The following is a 19,997-nucleotide window of genomic DNA, read 5'->3' as shown; positions in this document are numbered from 1 at the left end:
ATATCTGCTGCTCCATCTGCAAAATGAAGGTATCGAGTGCCTCAGACTACCCAGGGAAGCCAGAAAAGGTACCTGTAGGGGGAATACTTTGGTGCAAACCTGCTGGGATTCATGCAAGTTGAATTTTGCTTTTGTGCTATCACTCATGGAAAGCATTCAAAATAGGTTTTCTACCGAGCTATCAGAAATCATAATTGATTGATCATAAATTGATTGATCATAAATTGATTGATCATAAATGAAAACTCATTGGTCCTCTAAGTCACCTTGAAAATGCACTGTGGCCCACAACAGTTAGTTTCATAGAGCTCAGAGTGATTCAGGTTGGAAGAGAACATGGGAGGTCTCTAGTCCAGCTCAAAGCAGGGCCAGCAGTGACTTCAGACCAGGTTGTTCAGGGCTTTGTCCAGTCAGGGCTTGAAAACCTGAGCATCTTCTCTTAGTCCCATCCCACCTCTGTGTCATTCTCACAGGGATTTTCCCTCTCGCCCTGTTAGGTCCAATCAGAACCTCACCGGCTCCACTTTATGCTTATGTCTGTTGTTCACCCACCACACAGAATCATAGAATCCCAGACTGGTTTCGGTTGGAAGGCACCTTAAAGCTCATCCAGTTCCAACCCCCTGCCACAGGCAGGGACACCTTCCACCAGACCAGGGTGCTCCAAGCCCCATCCAGCCTGGCCTTGAACACTGCCAGGGATGGGGCAGCCACAGCTTCTTTGGGCACCCTGTGCCAGGGCCTCAGCACCCTCACAGGGAAGAATTTCTTCCTAATGTCTCATCTTGATCTCCCCTCTGTCAGGTTAAAGCCATTCCCCCTTGTCCTGTCACTACAGGCCCTTGTAGAAAGCTCCTCTCCAGATTTCTTGCAGCCCCTTTAGGCACTGGAAGCTGCTGTAAGGTCTCCCCTTAAGGAGCCTTCTCTTCTCCAGGCTGACCCAGCCCAGCTCTCTCAGCCTGGCTCCAGAGCAGAGCTGCTCCAGCCCTCGGAGCATCTCCGTGGCCTCCCCTGGACTCACTCCCACAACTCCAAGTCCCTTTTCTGTTGTTGCCTCCAGCACTGGACACAGAACTGTGGGGGAGCATCACCAGAGCAAAGGGCAAGAGAGCCTCCCTCAAACTGCTGGTCACTCGTTTTGATACAGCCCAGCACACTGCCAGGTCATGGGGAGCTTCTTGTCTATCCCAGGTCCTTCTCCTCAGGGCTGGACACCTCTGCAGTAAGCTGCACCTCTCAGCCACATTCCCCTGGGTACTGGGGGTCCCCCCAAGCCATCCCTTCCGTGCACCAAGGAAGCCCCAGTCCCACAGCTTCTCCTTACAAGGCGAGTGCTCCTGCCCTGTCGAGCTTGGTGGCCTCTCCTGAGCTCTCTCCATTTAACTGACATTTTTCTTTTATACACCATTACACTGGGTGTCCCAGTCTGGATCCAGTGGTCTAACAATTGCTGAGTAAAGGGAGCTAATCACTTCCTTCAATCTATAGTCTATGATCTTCTTGATACTGCCATCTTTGCAGTCCTGCTGACCCATGCATAGCCTGCTGTGCCTCAGGGCCCTTTCGTCAGAGCTGTTCTGGAGCCAGACAGTGCCCAGTCTCTATCCCACAGGGAATTCCTCCTCTCCACATGCAAGGCTTTGCATTTGTCCCTCTTGGATTGCATGAGATTCCCTCTGGCTGATTTCTCTGGCCTGTAATTGTCCCTCTGGATGGCAGCCCTGCCCTCTGGCATACCAGCTGCACCCCTTGGTCTGTGGTCAGCCATGTTTTCCTTGTTTAAGGAGGTTCTCTGGTTTGCAAACCTCTCCTGTCTTTGTTTCCAGCAGTGAGTAAACTTACCCCTCAAGCTCCTTTAGATCACATATACCTGCCAGATCACCGCTTCCTGCAGCTAGAACCAGAACAACAAACAACTATTACATTCCTCCCCACCATCATTTCAGGATGAAACTAGGTTCCAAAGAACATTTGTTTCTAAAAAAAGAGTCAAGCCTGGAAAAATCAATACATTGACAGAGGAAACTTTGTTTCTCTGATTCTGCCGCAGGATGCAGACATTAGGTTGTAGCCCAGTTTTTTACCAGTTCTCTATTGCCTGGAGCTCAGCCACTAGTAAGATACTGGTAGACACAATGCTTAAGCCGCACAGAGGATTTTTTGCACGTCTTCAGTAAAGTATATCCCTGATGTTTAGCTGGCACATGGAAGCTTTGTGTGTTAGCAAAATCTTTGGCTTTTGACCCCCCACCACCTATGGATTGTGCTGGATTTTGCTGCTTCTTCAAACCAGCTTGCAGGCAGGTATTGTAGGATGTTTTGCTTTTACTGCAAGACTGGGGCATGCTAAACTCAGGAATGCCACAGCATCCTGATGAACTCCTCAAAGGACTATAATTCACTACCAACCTTAAAATGCTATTCTACTCTAGAGAATGACTAGTCAAAAAGGTCCTTATTTAATCAATAGAGTAACTCCCCGTGTACTTTCAGGCACACATAAAATCTGTTAGTGACAACATGATGGCTTTTATTGCGTTTTACTTCTGTTAGCATTGCAGAAACAATTCAGCTTTGAGCAAGCTGGAATCTCCACCTTCCTATATTATATCCACCAAAAATTATAGCTGGCACAGCACGAAGGCTCTCAGGCACCTTGGTGCTATCAATAATGGTGCTATTAACCCAGGTTCTGGTGAGTAACCTACCCTGACCACTGAAAGCAGTGGGACTGCACAGGTCTTACAGAGACCATTATTTCAGTTTACAAGGGTTTTACAACTACGTGCACTGCAAAAGGACAGAAGAAACCCAGCTTAATTTTGACCCTACGTTGCATTTGCAGGTTAGGAAATGAGTGCATTTTTCATGTGCTGCTGAGTACTGCAGCTGCATTACTACAAACTCCCATTAGAATGCTTTTACACAGCTGATTTCTGTGCAGCAGTACATAAAAAATTGGGAAGTGTCATGCAGTTTGGTTAAGGAAGTGATCACTGGGATACTGACCTCCAACACCTGCAAAACTGGATGGAAGAAGAGAACCTGTGTGCCTGCAGCATTCTGCTCTCTTTCTGTAGCTGGTAAAGGCACATCTTGAATCTACGTTACTGGAAAAGCAGCATTACCTGGAAGAGAGAGGAGCTCAAGGAAAAAAGAAAAAGGAAAAAAAAACCCAAACAGATTATCTTAAAAAGTTAGATGAAATTCTGAGCAATCTTGCTTATTTCATCCCATAGCAATTCTGATTGTCCAGTGTCACAAAAATAGACCTAAAAGTAGCAGTTTGGATTTTGATTACAGCGCTGTGATTGACCTGTCAATGGTGATAGGTCTGTGATAAATCCTTTTCAGACTACACTAGAAGTGACATCATGCTCTGCAGTTACCTGACATGAGATGATACAGATCCCTCCAAGCCAGGGTTCCAGTATGGAGCTTGATTTAACACACCTCAAAATTGAGGAGACTTTGACTGAAGTGGTTTGACTTAGTTTCACTTTTAGTGGACGTACTGTAGGAAGCTTCCAGCTCTAGTTGACCATCATTGAAATGGCAGGTTAGATGCTGCTGGAGATGCCTAACTGAGAAGTGTCTTGAGAAGCAAGACAGACTGCATTTCAGAATAGGAAATGGAGAGGAAGGAGGGAAAGTTCTTGACTCTCCTATGGTCAGAAAGCAGAGCTATCAGCAGATTAAAACTTAGAGCCAGAGCTAGGGAGGTGAATTTGCAGCTCAGGCAGTCTGTACAAGGAGATAATGATGTTAATTCCTGGGAGTAGTGAGCTGGATTCTGATCAACCTAGTGGAAGCAGGTGTAGTCCAGAGATAGCAAGGAGCCGGAAACCAGGTTAATTACTATTTTTAGCAATGCAATAAGGGCAGACTGGACAAGGTAGCGCTATTTCCCTGATAAATGTTAGATTGTGGATGCTCGGGGAGCACACACATCTGAGACGGTGCCTGCTAATCAAAAACCCTGCATGAGCCGGAAAGAGGCAGGTTTCATTCACAGAAGAATATACACAGTCCCACACTGTGAGAATCAGTCTGTTCCTACACCTTGCCATCCCTTCGGTGTCCTTCCATTGCTCCAGACCAAGGTTTGCCCTGGTGAGAGGCACCTGACTGCAAAATGCTAGGGGAGAAAACCTCCCCTCAGAGCCAGGACTGCCTCTGGTACCAGCTCAAGAGCTCCCAGTTCCTTGTTGACGGTGTACAGTCATCTCCACTGCACGCAGGGGAAAGATGCTCTAAGACAGCAGTGTGGTGTGCAGCAAGTATTTTAATACAAGGTAACTCTCTACAACAGTTTTGAATAACAAGTTGCTTTTTACAAGCGTATGTAATGACAGACAAGGGGGAATGGTTTTAAACTGAAAGAGGAGACATTTACATTAGACATTAGGAAGAAGTTCTTTACTATAAGGGTGGTGGGACACTGGCACAGTCCAGAGACACTGCCCAGACAGAGACACTGACACTGTCCAGAGAAGCTGTGGCTGCCCCATCCCTGGCAGTGTTCAAGGCCAGGCTGGACGGGGCTTGGAGCAACCTGGTCTGGTTAAGGTGTCCCTGCCCTTTGCAGGGTGTTGGAACTGGTTGGCTTTTAAGGTTCCTTCCAACTCAGACCACTTTGTGATTCTCTGATCCTGTGAATACAAATACTTACTCTTCATGTAGTTTTGTAGACTTTCCAAGAATGTCTCAAACTGTAGTCCTGGGTAACGCATAGTCAGTTCATTAATGAATTCTGGAGGGCTGACTGCTAAGGCTGCCATTTATTCCTACTTGCTAAGCCATATGACAAGATCCTTTAAAATGCCCCAAATCCTCACCTGATAGTTTCCACGACTGTCATTGCCAGAGGCATCTTAGGCAGGCCTTGGAAGGAGTTTGTAAAACTGTTTCAAAAGACTTCTCCCAATTGGAAACCAGAATTGGTGAAAAGGATGAATGCTTTTGCCTCCCTGATGGGATGCAAACTTAGGGAATGTCTCTCTGCAGCTCCACACATGCCAGTTCAGCTTACTGCCTTCAGTGGTGGATCAGCTGTGTGCACTGGAAGCCAGTTAAACCTGCAGGTAGGACTAACCGGGGTGGGCAGCTTGTAAACAGAAAGAGCAATTTTTTTACAAAGGAAAGGAAAACGTGTGTATTTCATTCTGAAGCTGCCTGCCAGCGTGATCAGGGAAGGGTACGGATGTATGGAGCAGTGGCATCATTCTGGTGGGGATTGTTGTAATTCCCGCAGTGTGTTGCACTGTGTCTGACATGCAGCTCCCTCTCTGTCAATAAGAATAAATACTCGTCTGAAGTTTGTAGCCAGCAGAGAATTTCTTGCACTTGAATGTTTTATGAGTTTCCCATAGCTGTGCTCAGCCTGCTTTGCTCCTTACTCATTTTATCAAAGGACCTTGTTGACTCTCCACGAGTTTATTCCAAACTGGCCAAGCTGAGCGGTTCCAGGTCCCTGTCAGGGGATTCTCAGAGAGCTGCTCCGGCAGCTGCATAGCAAAGTCATATCTTGTCGGATGCATGAGAATTAGAATTACTGAAGTTGTTTTCTAATGGCAGATTTTCCATCAGGAAGTATCATTTTGAAAACTAGACTTCCTATGGGAATCAGTCAAGTTACCCAAAATGCCAGGGTCGTCTTCAGGCTGGGGGAAAATCAAAATGCGATGTTTTGACCTTACCACATGAAGCATTTGGATGATTTACTTCATTTGCAACTATACTACACTGTAAAATTGATATGAAACACTTAAATCTTAATTCCTTTACACAAAGAAACATTTGCTCCTAAGCTGTTTTCCTGTATAAGATTGTATTTCTAGGAAACCTCGGTTTTATTCTTGTTCTTTCCAACATGTGGAATGGAAAAAAGAAGAGAAATCCTGGATTTTCCTGCGAAGCAGGAATTCACATTGCTGCTCGGATCCAACACCTATTCAGTACCACGGGCATTTGAAAGACCAACTGGTGCATAGCTGGAGCACTGCACAAAGGAAACAAACAAAAACACCCCAAGGGCTGAAATCTGTTCCCAGTAAATATTTGAGTAATTTCAAAGTATTCATCAACTGCGGGGCTGTCCATGAACAATCTGCAAACAGGCAGCGAGTGCCAAATCTCACAAACACACTGTTCATTGCGCATAGTTTGCCTCGGCACTCTGACTGAGCTATGTGTTACTACGCAGCCAACTGTTCTTCTTAAACAAGCGTGTTACCCTTTGCTGTAGTGAAAATTGTGTGTGAGGAGCAAGAGTACAGAGTTTAAGGGAACAGATACTTTGAAAACCTTAAGCTTGCTTAGACATTTCTTCATAAAAATATTTATTGCTCTTTGTCCAAGGATTCCCAAGCCCCGTGAGCAGCATTAGTTCCATTTTAATAGCCAAAAAAAAGCAAGGCAAAAGGAGAAAGTACACAGTTTATTTTAGATCCCACTGCAGAAAAGAAGAGCTGGGAATGCAATTAGTGCTCTCGAGTTCCAGTTCACAAAACAGTATCTATGGGATGGTAAGTTGGCTTTTATTTATAATGGGTATTAGTGTAGTGCTCATCACAGAAGGCACTCTGTAACTCAGAAAACTTCAACTTACCAGTTTCCATAGCAGACTTACAAGAAACTAAATCTGTTGTACCAACTCTTCTAGACACAGGAAATGAGGCATACATTGCAAATTGGTCTGTGGCATTTGGGGCTGGCAGTGCTGTCTCAGCCTTTTCTGGCCTCCTCTCGGTTAATCTGTCACTCTTATCATCATCTCTAAATTCACCTGCAGAGCAGCTGCCCAGAGTATTTTGATTGCAAGTTGTGCACACAGATAAAACATTGCACACTTGGAGACTAAAGGTCTCCAACCCAGAAGCAGCTCACTGTAGGCAGCTTGTGATGATTCCTCTTTGATTATTGCTTAAGGACCGCTGCTGCAAGCCCCTTATCCCAGGAGAGTTTCTTGGGGAAAAGCCACGGGAGGAAGTCTTGAAGACCTTGAAGAGGTGTCATCTGTCATGACAAGTTGCCTGTCCTGATAAGTCTGGTGCTGAGACTGTGTTATGATGACTGATGAGGCCATCCGGAGCAGTTAACTCAGCCATTTGTAATCATTTCTCTTACAGGCCTTTTGGTAATCACTTTGGGAAATTCTTTTTGAACAGTGCATGTTCTGGGTGGGAGAGAAGTGAAGTTATTTCTCTTTTGTGAGGAAGAATTCAGATAGACATAAACTTGGGGAACAATGAAAACCAAAGTACCTTGCTGTCCTTCTAGATATTCCTGCAAGGCTGTTTTGTTTTTTTGTGTACATTAAAGCCCCATCCACACACTGGCTCTGTTCCAGATATGCAGAATTTCACTTCTGCAAGATAAGAGTGAAGTTTGGGTTCAACCTTAAACAGGGGAGGTTTAGGTTAGATATAAGGAAGAAATGCTTCCCTGTGAGGGTGCTGAGGCCCTGGCACAGGGTGCCCAGAGAAGCTGTGGCTGCCCCATCCCTGGCAGCGTTCAAGGCCAGGTTGGACGGGGCTTGGAGCAACCTGCTCTAGTGGAAGGTGTCCCTGCCTGTGGCAGGGGGCTACAACTGGATGAGCATTTGCAGAACCTCTTTGAGAAGTACTTCCACATCTAAATACCCCACAGTTGCCGTCAGAGATGTGCTGTCCTTTACCTTAAGCAAAATTAAATGTTGCAGTGAAATCAGAGAATATAAGCACATTGGCATCTTTCCCAGTAAAGGGAATATGAAGTAGTTTTTATTGTTACTGCCAAGACAGCTGTGGTTTAGATTGAAATAGTCATCGCACCCTTTTGCTATTTCTAGAAATAATGCAGCTTGCCTACCAATAACAAATGTCTAGTATTCTCTCTGGTACCAAAACACCCTGCACATTTGTTGCTATTCTGCAACACTATATCTTAACAGAAGTGCCTAATGCAGCAAATAAATGGGCTTAGCCATACAAATGGCAGGAAATTCATAACTGTCACAGCTTCACAGTTTGTGTCTGTTGTACATATGTAGGGCTTTGTATAATTCCTCAGAGCGTTCACTTTCTGTTTTGATAACAACAAGCTTATTTTAAGATTCTTCTTCTAAAATGCCATCTTTGGGTTGCAAGGTTTCAGAATGTAGCCCTGTATTAAAGCTGGACAAAGCCTCTGGAGCTGCACTGACCTTTCTAAAGGTGTTCTCCCTGGCTGTATGGAACAGACAAGGCATGCTTCCTATGGGAGGCTTCAGGATTTCTGCCTTTGTACGGGAAATCTCCAGTTCTTACCTGAAGTTCCTGTATTTTATTTCCCTTGCTTGTGGCCTGTTTTAAATGTGAAGGGCTGGGGATGTCTCATTTAAAAGTAAGCCCCTGGATTTGTATCTTGTTATATGGGACTATTATCGAACCTTTCGCTGCCATCTTTCACAGACACCTGTGCAGTAAGCTTGGAATTTCCCTCTTCTTACTGAAGCAGTAATACTAATAACAATAGTAATGAGGAAGAGTAAGGCTGACTTATGCCACTGCTCTTGCTTTCTTCCAAATATCCAGTACTTACTGGCCAGCATTTGCAGATGACATTGTTGAATGGTTCTAGGTAGGGAAACAGGGCCGGCTTGTGCCTGGGGTGGGCTTATGCCCAAGCTCAATGCTGCAGTGCAGTGGGAGAGAGGATTTTAAAACGCTCAGGTCAGGTGTGACTGTAGGTGGATTTGAGTTGGAAGGGGGGCATTAAATTGCTATATATGAAAGGAAAAAAAGGTTCCATAAACTTTGTTACAAGTGTCTCCAGAGCCAGAGGTACTGACGTGGCATAAAAGTGTGGGAGGAGAAGTGAGTTACCACCGTTTTCATCCTGATCAAAGCAGTCAGTAAAAGGGGATGCAGGCTGCCTGCTCTGAGGGTGAAAAGCCTCCTGCAGAGCACAGAGATTCAGATCTCCTCCAAAACCTTCAGATACTCATTCCCGAGACATTTATATGTTCAAGGAATTTTAGCATGTGGCTTTGCCCACTGACACTTAAGAAATACAGAGACAAATAGAAGTGAGCATTGAATGCCACACCTTGAAAACGAGAGAGACAGACCAAAAGGAGATGTTGAGAAAAATGCAAGCTTGTATTAAAATTTGCAGGCACTGGGCCACTGAGTATCTAAATATCTGTAGCTGTGTTAGTGCTGGCTGCTTCGTGGTGTAAGTTTGTTATATGCATTCTGGTTTAGCGCACATTCAGTATAGTACAAAAGAGGGTTTTAAGTGTATAAAGAGCAGGAGGTTGTTTCTGGGTTGGTTTCTTTCTTTTTTCCTTAATCCCACTACTTAAAATGATATAGGAAGTGTGCAGTTCTGAAGAGGGACTCCCAGCTGGGTGTACGTGTTAAATATAGATGTAGCTATGCAGAAATCCAAGGTAAAGTCACTGTATGGTTTGAAGTCAGTACGTGTAATGAATTATTAAAACACTGTTAAAAGAACCATTCTTTTTTTTAACTTGAAAGCCTGGCCTCTGTGCTTCTAGAGGTTATGTTAACTGAGTACAGACTAAGGGAAAGTACCTGTAGAGGAGTAATCTGACACATGCAAATAGAGAATATATAGGCTGAAGACACCAGTTGGGACAGATGAGAATCAAACTGGAACCCACTTATGACAGATAAGAAGCAACTAGTATAGCTTGTATGCTGCTATAGCATGGGGTATATATATGTAGTATATATACTGGTATAGCAATCCTGGTAGGAGTTGAGAGCAGTACAGTCACTAACATTCAGTCCTTTGTTTTCTCTCTGTTGCCCACAGAGATGCTTAATTGTGCTGTAAAAGATTGTTACAGCAAAGATAAGTCTACTGCTGGATTTTTTAAAGGTTCCGTGTACACACACAGATGAGTAACAACTTTAAGCCATTCCTACTCTGGTCTGTAACTGAGATCCAGAGCTCTTTAGCAGTAAGTCATAGCCATTTTTGTGGTGTCTTACTAAGCAGGTCTTCAGCACCTGCAGAGCATCCGAGATGCAGTAAGTAGTATGCTCTAGATGGCAGTGTATTTTTAAACTATAGTAGTTGAGCTGGCTGGAAGATAGATAAGCTTGGTCATTTGAAGTGGGGTTTTGTAATGCTCTTTGCATACCACTTGCTTTCAAAGTAGAAATTAAAAAATACATTTGATTTTACAATACATAGATTTTTATATAGATCTTATATATTTACATATAGATTTTACATGCAAATACTAAGAAGTCACAGAAAGCAGCAAAGAAAACAGTACGGGTTTCCTCTGGTTTTTTTTGAATAGGAAAGTGTGGATTACTTTTTCCCCTGTAATAAGCATCAACATGTGATTCTTTGTCAATATTTCCCTGTCTCAGTGCCTTAGTGGGCTTGTAATTCGGGTGTTTTGTGCTCCTCTTCTTCCATAAGCCAGGTTTTGCTAATGAGACCACATCTCCCAGACTTACACAGCCTCTCCTTGCATCAGTGGTAGGTAGAAGGACTGCCTAGTGGGTAGAAAAGAATGGAGCTGTGCAGTAGTTGTTTGCTGACTGAATGAGGCAGGTTTGAGGCAAGTGTTTTTTCCAGTCAAAAGCTAATACTCCATATGAAAAGGAGATGGGAAAAAATAATACATTGCAGACATAAAGAGGCTAAAAGAACATTTTAAATAAGACCAAAAAGAAAAGTCGTCACGGCCAGAAGGATAGCACAGGTGTTGAGTTAAATACAGTTTTATTAGTGACACATGCTTCGTGTATGGGAAGTGTATGCTATTCCCAAATTTACACATCAAGCATCTGCCAGTCAGGTTGTTGATCACTTCTATGCCTCATGCAGTACCTCTGACTGAACCCACCATCCACACGTCTGCTCCAGCCCACTAAATGCAAATTTCTTCTCTGCAGCAACCCAGCCCAGGTGCTGACACACAAACTATCCTTTATTTGCACTCATCAGGCTTTCAATATGACATAAAATCATTGTAACATGATGCATTATTAAATATTAGTTTCCCAGCTAAAAAGATAAACTTGACAGACTGTCAGCAAACGTTTTTGTTCTATTGAAAAGGTTTGTAAAAAGGAGCCCTGGAGTACATCCACCCATTAGTGTAGCTCACCAACGAGTCAGAGCAAGAAACTGCATAGAATGAGCTTGCCCTTTGCCTCGTTCTCCAGCTTGACTATAAACAGAATGTGAATTTGGCTTCTGAATGTCATTTAGACAGTGATTTGTATGAGCTTAGCTGAGTCTATGGATTACTCACAAAGCCTTCACTTGGCCTGTTTGTTGCTATTGGTGCTTCTGGGTCACCTTGATATAGTGTAGTTTTTGCACTTTCATGGATGACTGGCTATGGTTGTAGATGGGAAGAGGGAAAAGTAAAGTTTCTAAGAGGCTGTATGACTACTATTAGTGTGATCACGAGGATCAGTTATGAACTTGAGAGCTTACCCTGAGTTCTTAGGCAATCTATTTCTCTCTGGTTGCATCCCTTTACCCCCCAAAACTGAAACCAAGAACTTCTGTGGGGCCAGGAACTCAGGATTCCTTTATCAAGGACCTCTGGGGTGTACCCTCTGAGCTAAACAGAGGCAAGTCCGAACATCTGGCTGCTCATAGCCAGCCAGGACTTCATAATAGCCAGGTCCTGAGAACTCTTTTGCAAGATGGAGATGTTGGGCTTCAGGGCCCTGCAGTGTTGGATCTGCCTCTTACCAGGATGTCCTTGGCCTGCCTCTGGTTCATAGGTTTCCATATCTCTCAGCTGCCTGTAAGGTTTTCTGTTTGTTTTCATGAAATGAAGTTCCATTGGTCCCAAATAGATAAACAGATTTGGGCTTTTCTTTGTTTTTTGGTTTTTTTTTTTTTTTCAGCTGGGGGAAAAGATAACTGTGTAATATTTTTTCTGTGGAAAATTGCTCCCTTTTCCTTAGAACTGGAATAACCTCTTCTGAAATGTCAGGCTTGCCCAGAGACTGGAAAATCCCGATCTTCATGGGAGCTGTTTCTAACCACATCCTTGTAACATTTCTAGTAACTACTCCATTGATTGCTGTTACAAATCAGCGTCACAAATACTTCTCATGTTGTTATCTGATATCCACACAAACAAATACGAATGATTTTGAGATCTTTTCCCAGGTGTGGGTGCAGTTGAAAGTATGTGGTGATCTCGGTTATTAACTTACACATCTGCTGCAACTCTGAAATCTAGAGGACAGGTACATGCAGATTTGTCACCTCAGATTTACCACTGAGAAGCTGGGAATAATGCAGCTCAGCAAAGTGAGAAAGCTTATCTACTGAGTAATGAAGCAATATCCAAGGGCAGTAATAAGCAATATTCAGTTACATGCAGGTGCACTTTTTGGTTAAAAAAGGCATGGGTGTTTTGATAAAAATTCAATTACATTTCTGCACTGCACAGGACTTTAGAAGAGTGCCTGCGTAAATTGCTGGGGATATTTCTTCCTTCTTCCAAAAAGGGCAAAAAAAAGGGAGGAAACCTTGTTTGTTTAAAACTGACCCAAGATGAAGCCTTTCTTGTTCCATTTTTATGCGAACATGGGTTATTCTATTAAAGAGGTATTTTTCATTAAAATAATACATAAATATTTTATGTGATGAATTTGTAGCCTTGAGGCTTGACTTCAGTACACATGAGCCATTTTCGGGTTTATTACCAAAACCCTTGGTGAGCTGAACGAACGTCACATCCCCTAAGGAGATTCATTTGTACACGTTTAAAACCAGAAATGTCAAATGTTCTCTTCAGGTGCATGTTTCTAGCTGTGATGGAGTACCTTAGGTCAGGATTTGGCCCTGGATATTCCTTTAGGCAGGAATATCAAAGAAACCTCTGTTGTACCTTGCCATACTTCTGGCTACTAAAAATGGAGCTGTCAGCTTCCAGTTGCTAATCCATTAATTTCTATTAAAGGTTAGGGTTACTGTTGGCAAGTGACAGAGCACCCTGGTACAAACAACTGGAATGGGGGGGGTTGCATGTTTAAAAAGGAGACAAAGCTTTCTTAGTGCTTTTTGGCCTCAGTATGAATTAGTTTGGAGAGGGCTAAAACCCGTTTATTTTGTCAAATGGCCACAGTGTGGTCTCCATTTGCATTACCCTTGCTGCACAAGAAGCGTTTATTTAGCTGATACAGTCTTCTGTTATTACGTCTCTGGACGTATAATGCCCTGGAGGGGGAAGAGGAAAGGTCTCTCGTTTTCCTAACCTATAGCTCACTCTGAAATCAAATCATTCCTCACTGTGAAGAGTAGCCTCTTGGCTATACAAAAACCTTTTACCCAGCATCTTTCTCTGAAGATAACTTAATTGGGAAAGATTCATAACTTCTGATACAATCTTCTTGTCTTCAAGTTCAGGCCAATAGCCCAAACAAATCATTTGAGATGAAGTTCCAGAATTAATCCCAAAGAATATGAGCAAAAGGAGTTCTTAGGTTAAAATAAATTGAACTGAATCATTCCATTCTTTAAAAATAGAGAAGAACTTTCAATTTCTTAATGTAATCTCTTATGTATCTCTTCTTGCTGGTGGAGGAGGGGTTCAGGTGCCAGGGCTGCCCCGTCATCTGCTCAGATATTGAACTTTATTTTGTGTCTCAACTTCCTGCGTATACTGGGGACAGAGGGAACACTTCCACTTAGCTGAGGCTGAAGGTAGGCATGATTTCTGATGAGTGCAATGTGTAGAGGCATCTTTCTGAGTGTGAGGAGTGCCAGGAAATTTGGGGTAATTTGGTTGTGTTTCTGGTTCCCAGCTAAGGCTGGTCAGGCCAGTAGCAAGGATTTAATTCAGAGTTCTGTGCCTGCAGAACTCAAGATGCACCTCAGTGACTTTCTCCCAGATTATTTTGCCGTGGGAGCAGGGATGGGGCGCAGGTCTGGTTTTCAGTGTTGTGACCCCAAGGTCTGGCTCTTCATCAGTACTGAACACGACGTCTGCATTCATTTGAGTCTGTTCAGGGTAAAGAGGCTGCAGAGTTCTTGTCTGTGGGAGGCCCATTATCTGTGTTTAGGGTATTAAATCATTCCTGTTTTGGAGAGTCACTGGGTGCACATGTTATGACAGGGATATTGGCACTGGTTAGACATCTCGCATCAGGCAGAACATGCGTTGCTTTTAAAACCAGCTTATTGCAGGAGCTCATTTTTTCAATATTCTTCTTTTAAGTATTATTTTATATTAGCACTGAAGTGAATCACATTTGCAGGAAGTAATCCGCTTTTAGCAACTGTTATAACTGTTGTAATGAACCCTGAGGTTATTTGCCACAACCAGCCTTACGAGGGAAAGATGTGTCAACTATGTCTCGGTGTTAGGAAGAAAAAGCCAATATAGAGATTATTCCATAGTTACCTATCAATTCATCATTCACAGCTGAAGGCAACACACTGGGTTTGGTACCTACCCTTATAAATCACTGGTCTGATCTTCTGTGTCGCTACATTGCAGACAACAATGGGGGATATTTAGTTACTGGACCATAACTTAGCAGGTTTAATCGCGCCATTAGGGATATAAAATTTTTTCCCGCTGAAGAATAGCTTGCAATACAGCGTGAAGTCCATTCTTATCTTGAAGTTTATTGCTCTAAGCAATGCGCAAGAATTACATCTCTTAATAAGAATGGTTCTTTTTCTCTTGGCTTCGCTATCATTACTCAGTTACAGGAGTGTGCTAACGAAAAGATTGCACTGAGAATGAGAGAGGGCACAGCTGACACTTGGTATTTAAGCTCCTGACAAGTCCCTCTGAAAGTTTCCAGTTTTTCTTCAGTGGAAGTGAGCAGCAGGGCTAAGCAGAGCTTTAACACAATCAAAGCAGTGTTTTCCCCAGGCATCAGCCATTTACCTTGTTTGCTATTATCCTCTTAACTGTATCTTTTATTATCCCTTACTGTTTATCCATCCAAGAGGACAGTTCCTCAGCACTCTGAATTAATTATTACCAAAGTTAGTTAATTCCTATTGCTACAGGAAGTTTTACCAATCTTTATTGAGAGGTATTACCAACTTGTTTTGCTGTTATTGCTTCAGAGCGTAGTGTTGCACCTAAACTAAAAGAATTCAAGCAAGCTACTGTAGTAGTCTCACTTGAGAGAAATAGTATTTAATAGATCAAAAATGTGCTTTTAATTTTTTTTTCTCAATAACAAATTCTTTATATCTTCTGTGAGAAATAAGAACATATCAGCAACCCACAGGTTTATTTTGTTCCATCAAACCAACTTCCCAAACACAAGTCTTGCCTGCCTGTATTTCTACAAAGTTAAATCCTACCTTTCCCTTCAGGACCTCAGAAAATGAGATGAGAATACTTAAGATCCTTCAAGTTATCTTCAGAAAATCCAACTTAAACGTTCACAGGGAAAATCTGTCGTTCAAAGCTTACAGAATTCTGCTTTGCTCATTGACCTTGCATGCTGTTTCGCATAGTGTTTCTCTTTGCACCACTAATATCATTGTAGTGTTGCAGAACAGTTTGTACTGTTCTGGGTCTACTGTTTTGCCTGTTCTAGGTCACTGTCATATTCTCACCCTCAAAAGCACTGGGTTGTTGAATAGAAGCTGGGCACATGTTTGCCTGTGTGCAGGATCTCCTCATGTTAACAAAACTTAGAACCAAATCCAAACAAATTGAGGGGCTGAATGGCCAAAGAGAATTTAGCTTGAATGTGAGATTAAACTTGGCAGTTTTTCTAGGTGATGATAATTTTGGGATGTAAAGTAATTAATCTCCTGTCTCCCTGAGCATACATGTGTTAGGAAGGAAGAACCAACCAAGAAGTATCTGAATATCGGTGCATGTTGCATATGGTCTAACAAGCTGTTTAAGATCTTTGCAGTTGATGTGTAGCATATAAACAGCTATGTCATACGTAATGTTTGGTTTTGATTTCAGTTTCATTTTTTTTTAATGAAAGGTCTGAGCCCTTCGGATCTCCCAGCAAGCAGCCCACCTCTTCCTCCTGGTTACTCTGCTTGGAACTTGACCTGGGTCATGAGAGATACATCCCCTTTCTTCTCCCATAGAGGACGACACAGTGAGTAGCATTTATATGTTAACCTCCAGAGGCTGTAACTGCCTGTGGATATTGGTATACTACTGGAGCAAAACAACACAAGTCAAATGATGCATGATAAAATATCTGTTCTGGCAGCCCCTGAGGGTACTAATAGGCCCTACTGCCCTTTACCAGCTATCGCTGGGGTCTTCCCCACCCTGCCTGTAGGCCCAGGAGTCCCATTTCAGCACAACCTGACATTGCCTTGGCCATCACTATCTCTACAGAGGTACCTGATGGCCTGGGCTGCCCCAGCCTGCCCTGCTCCCTCAAAAACCGGGGCCCAGACTGGAATACTTGAGGGGTGTGTTGGAATCCAGTGTTACTATAAAGAGAGATGTGTACCAAACTGACTTTTTCTTGCCATCACCTTTTATAACTCCTATCCCTTCCAAAATATGGGAATCTCTTTCCATCTGTTCTCTGGTATGACCTATTTACTCACTATCCATCGCCATTCCACTGTGAAATACGATGGTTGCAGTTAGGACTGGACTGCATAAGGCAATATCATGCAATCTAGAAAGTGGCTGAAGTACGATATATCTACTATATATCTACTACCAGTCTCTATGAGGGAAGATAAGGTGCTGAGAGGCTAATAAGATTTACTCACCCCAAGCCTGTAATTATCTGCTTGAGGGAAAAGTTTGACCTACCTATATGAAAGAGTCCCATATTTCTTCAAATTTATGTTGCAGCCTTTTATGTGTGCAATATATATTCTTTCCATTGGCATACAATATCTGCTTCTAGCTGTTGTATCTGCTTGAATGATGAGGACACACCAGTTTCGTTTTGGAAGGGACAGTAGTACAATCCTTTTTTCCTCACTTGTTTTTCTCAGAAGTTGCAAGACTCATTTTTAATTTAGCCTAAACTCTTTCAGCTTCTCAGTAGTACTATACTAAAGGAAGCCTTTGTTCTTAAAACCTAAAAGCATTGATTCCATCTGACAGCATCACATGGAGATAAATGTACTGCATCTAAGCAGAAATGATTTATTATGATTTTAGCTGGTTGCACAAGACCAAATTCTACCATATCCCAACCCTCTGTTTTGCAGAGAAATGCAGGATTTTGATGAGGTGTTACACAAAATACAATCTTCACTCAGGACAGGTCTAAACTGATTTATCCTTCAGTAGGTGTAATTCAGGGCAGATACCTTGAAACTACTGGAGAATCTTGAAGAGGGACAGCAGTAATTTGTTTTTTTTTCTAGCTTTGCACTTTAACATTTCCAAAAGTTGTCAGAATCTCCTTCAAATTAAAGGGGTAGCAGTGGCCTAAGAGGACAAGTCTTAAACCTCCTATTCTCTATTCCTCTGCATTCCTGCAGCTTATATCCACCTGATGCTTATTAGTAAACTTCCCAGGGATCTAGATTTCTGTCCAGAACTGCTACGAGCACAACAGGGATGGACAGTGCCTTTCAGCAGCTGAAGTGCCTTTCAGCAGCTGATTATTGGCTCTGGATCTAAGCAGCTCTGTGAAAGTCATGCACGGGCTCAGTAGAGCAAAGCAGAAGACAAAGTTAGACCATGCAAGCTCTAGGCGAGTAACCTTGCCGCAGGACTACCCCTGCCTTCTGATTGAGTGGTTAATTCAAAATCACACAATAAAGCATTAGCAGAAATAAAACCCAGCAGTCCTTCACTACTGTGTGAAGGAAACCACTACTAAATGTTTTCCCCTTCTGCCAGAAGTTTCCCTCACTGCTCCCAGTGTGACTGTGATTGCAGAGCCCTCAATAAAACTTCTGTCAAAACTTTGTTTGCCTCATCTGAAGGGACCCATCTCATTAACTGGCTGACACTGCTGAAGTGGGCAATATTAGGTATCTTAATTACTTTTTCCCTATGTTCTGCTATTGGAGAAATCTCTTTGATTGAAAGGCTGAGTAAATTGACATGGAGGGTCCCCTTCCTTTGCCAGACTAAGTTTTCTGCTCCTTTGCTCAGAATGAAAAGTTCTGACAGACTGCCTTTAGTAATTCTGGCAGGAATAGTGCTTCATCAGACATTTGAAACTACACGCAGCAGTCCCAAAAGGTAATCACTGGCACAACAGGATACTTGAGAGGGATGCATTCGTAAAATTTTTCTTCTATTTTGTCTAGAGGTTTCTAGATTCATCTCTATCCAAGCATTGATTAATCATCTACCATCTCAGAGATGCAAAATCCATCTGCCTTTCAGAAAACAGAAGTCTTAAAAAGCCACATGAAGTCAAAATTATCTGGGAATTTAGCCTGCAGGGCAGGAGGAGTCTTTAAATCTCCATATTTTTGTGTTTTCTTTTGTTCTCTTTGAAATACACTGAGACTATTTCCTGTCTAGAAACAAACTTTTAATGCATTCTGCATATGTGGACTTACAGTAGCGTATTAATCTCCCATTTGCAGCACTGATGGAAATCTGTCCTGGGGCTTATATGATTAACTGCACCCAGCCACATATTTCATTTCTTGTCCTGGTTGATTGAATATTAATTTTCTCTTCTATATAGGTATTGTATAAGAAATCAATTGTCCACTGCATGAAATCCATTCAGCTTCTGTAACAGAGGTTCCAGATGACAGGTGTCCGTTAAGGCCTGGAAGCTTTCATGCAGTTAATGTACCCATCTCTGTCCCATCCTCTACTTTCCTCCAGGCCAGATAACAACCCTGAACCAAGAACATGATCCCAGCAGAGTATGGCAGTAACTGCAGAAAGTGCTACCAATTGGGAAAAAACCCAAATGCAATTCAGCCCATCTAAATTCTGTTTTTAAAGAACATGTTTCATGAGAACAACAGGCATAAGGCTTGCCATATTGGGCCATTTGAGAAATAGGAGATGCCTTTTGCTTTTTAACCCTTTTTATGCCATTGTTCTGAACTAGCTTTATGCAAAATGCAGAAGTACCTCTCTTAGGCTGGTTAGGAAAGTTGAGAAAGTTTGGGAAATAGTGGTGTTTTGGATACCAAAGTTAACTGGGAATAAAACTCCAAGGAAAACTGCGGATCTAGCTGCCAAATGACTGGTGTGGTTAAAAATGTCTACGAAATGTGAGTTCAGCAGAGGAGGAGTACATACCTTTAACAGTGCATAATTATTCACAGTTTTGATTTAATAGGTACTAAAAGCATAATCCAAAGTATGGCCTCTATTAACAATTTATTAGTAATTTCAGTCAGCTCTATGTCTTCAGAAAACTCGTTTGACAGGGCTGTTGAGTTTGATTATATTTTTTACACTTTCTAATAGAATGTTATCTGTGATGAGTTCATGATTTCCTGAATTGGGTTTGCTAAAAAATAATAATTAAACCCTGTTGGAGTAATTTTACTGTGGAATAATTTGGGTTCATTCTTGCTGCATATTTGATGCTCACTGGCACAGCAGCTGCTCAGCGAGGTGTCAGATTATTAGGTTTTTTCCCTGGTAGGCTGTGTGCGACTTGCTGAATTCAAGTACTCGTGTGCATGCATTCAAAATACCATTTCATTCATGTGAGTTGGATACCAGATAGACACTGCTGACACGAAACTCAATGGGTTTGAACATCAAACAAAAGTGAAGATGGAGAGAAAGAGGGCACCAGGCAGATGAATTTGTACTACAGTTAGGTTCCCATGACTACTTGTTTTATAAATCTACAACAAATCAGACTAATACTGACATCTTCAGAATGATGAAGCTATCACGATACTTGGTTCAGCATGGCAATAGTGAGATGCATGGTTATGAACTAATTGTTACAACAAGTTTCTGTTTGGAAGATAAAGTTAGGAGAGCAATGAGGAGAAAAGCACTATGTCACAGAGAAAAAATTAATCACTGCTTTCTTAGTAACAATGTTGCAAAAATGATGTACTGCCTTAATTTAAACCCATCCTTTTTGCAATCTTAGAAG

At 42.4% G+C, this 19,997-nt stretch overlaps 1 protein-coding gene across 2 annotated transcripts in view; it reads left to right on the top strand.

Annotated features, from left to right (window-relative positions):
- ALK (ALK receptor tyrosine kinase) overlaps nt 1-19,997 on the top strand; it is a 317,234-nt gene that overhangs the window by 69,617 nt on the left and 227,620 nt on the right. For both annotated transcript variants that reach the window (XR_010612843.1, XM_065679710.1), the window contains exon 2: nt 15,954-16,073. Coding sequence is in view for 1 of the 2 variants with exons in the window: in XM_065679710.1 (XP_065535782.1) it covers nt 15,954-16,073 (120 nt within the window). In the remaining variant the exon portion in view is untranslated. The remainder of the gene's footprint in view (nt 1-15,953; nt 16,074-19,997) is intronic.

The sequence above is a fragment of the Lathamus discolor genome, chromosome 5 (genome assembly GCF_037157495.1).
Source record: "Lathamus discolor isolate bLatDis1 chromosome 5, bLatDis1.hap1, whole genome shotgun sequence".
Taxonomy (NCBI): domain Eukaryota; kingdom Metazoa; phylum Chordata; class Aves; order Psittaciformes; family Psittacidae; genus Lathamus; species Lathamus discolor.
This window is presented reverse-complemented; position numbering and strand designations above follow the sequence as displayed.